The 1,383-nt window shown below is 52.4% G+C and overlaps 1 protein-coding gene across 1 annotated transcript in view; it reads left to right on the top strand.

The window, feature by feature from the left end:
- Nucleotides 1-986: 986 nt before the first annotated feature.
- gucy1a2 (guanylate cyclase 1, soluble, alpha 2) overlaps nucleotides 987-1,383 on the top strand; it is a gene marked incomplete at both ends in the record, with an annotated part of 30,299 nt that continues 29,902 nt past the window's right edge. Inside the window, one exon of the mRNA XM_083695265.1 lies at nucleotides 987-1,232. Coding sequence (XP_083551391.1) covers nucleotides 987-1,232 — 246 coding nt within the window. The remainder of the gene's footprint in view (nucleotides 1,233-1,383) is intronic.

The following is a 1,383-nucleotide window of genomic DNA, read 5'->3' on the forward strand; positions in this document are numbered from 1 at the left end:
CCTAGCAAGTCCTATAGCCTAATGCATTAAATACCATTATAATGCAGTGTGTACCTGTTTGGTCTCCGTACTATACCGCAGTGCAGTATAACCTACGCCTGTTGGCTTTATAGCCTCAATTACCAAAATGTCTTCTAATGCTACAGTGGTGTTTTGCATCCTGTGCCTGCGCCATACATCCCAAGATCTATCTATCTACCCATCTATCCATGTACCTACCTACCTCACTCTCTCTCTCTCTCTCTCTTTCTCTCTCTCTCTCTCTCTGGCTCAAAGAGTGAGAGGGGTGGGGAGAGGGGCAGGGTCTGAAACCCTATCTGATTGGCCGTGGCTTGTTGAGGTACGGTAACGGGGAGAGGCGAATAGTGATGCTGTAGAGCGCGAGCGCAACGGACAGATAGAACTTCACAGGCGGCTAGAGCTGACGTTTGACTCCGCGTTGAATGCGCGAGCTTCTCCCATCTCCCTCTCGCGCCCGCACTTACAGCCACCGTTTCCTGCCTGATACGTATCCTACATCCAACGGTGGGATGGTGGAATGAAGGAGGGATGACTGACGGAGGATGAAAGAATAAAGAGTTCATTCAGAGAGTCAAGTAGCTGTCGCAGAGGACGTAGCTTAATCTACCGGAGAGCTCGCATTGCGCAGCAGGGGAACGGTTACATCTGACTCTAGACTTTTAAATAGGCCTACATAAATATATGCTACATTAACATTAACTATGACAAACACAGTATGTCTCAGCTGATGACTCTCCGGTAGTTCGCTAGGTGTTTGGGGAATAGTCTACATTTTTCCTCTAAATGCTCGCGTACCGTTGGTGCCCTCGCACATCCTTTATTCTCCCTCGACTTTGACCGACCGGCGCGCGCTGTGCGCCTCCCCCTGGTTCTCTCCCACGCGAGTCGAATCTGATGATTTTCCGTGGCCGCTTAACGCGCACGCGCCCGGGCACCTCGCGTTCAGCAGCAGAACCAGCAGCATCATGTCCTCCTCGCGCAAGATCTCTTCGGAGTCATTCAGCTCGATGGGCTCGGACTGCCTCGAGAGCCCCGGGGGAGACGACGGAGATTCCTGTCCCTTCTCGCGCGTTTTCTGGAATGGCAGGAGCCCCGTGGAGAAGCTCGCGTGCCCTTTCGAGGACCAAACGGGACCCAAACGTGCGACCAGACGAAAGCGCGTGAATCTGGACTCGCTCGGGGAGAGCCTAAGGAGGTTAACTGCACCAACGGTAGGGTTTAACGTTAGAGACCGGGGGTCTGGGTTTGGTGATGTTTTTCTCTCTCTATAACCTTCCACTGTATGCTCCAGGATCACCCGAGTGATTGCATAAGAGGCTGTCAGAATACCAATGGTGTGTGTGTGTGTGTGTGTGTGTGTGT

The sequence above is a fragment of the Argentina silus genome, assembly GCF_951799395.1.
Source record: "Argentina silus genome assembly, chromosome: X".
NCBI lineage: Eukaryota > Metazoa > Chordata > Actinopteri > Argentiniformes > Argentinidae > Argentina > Argentina silus.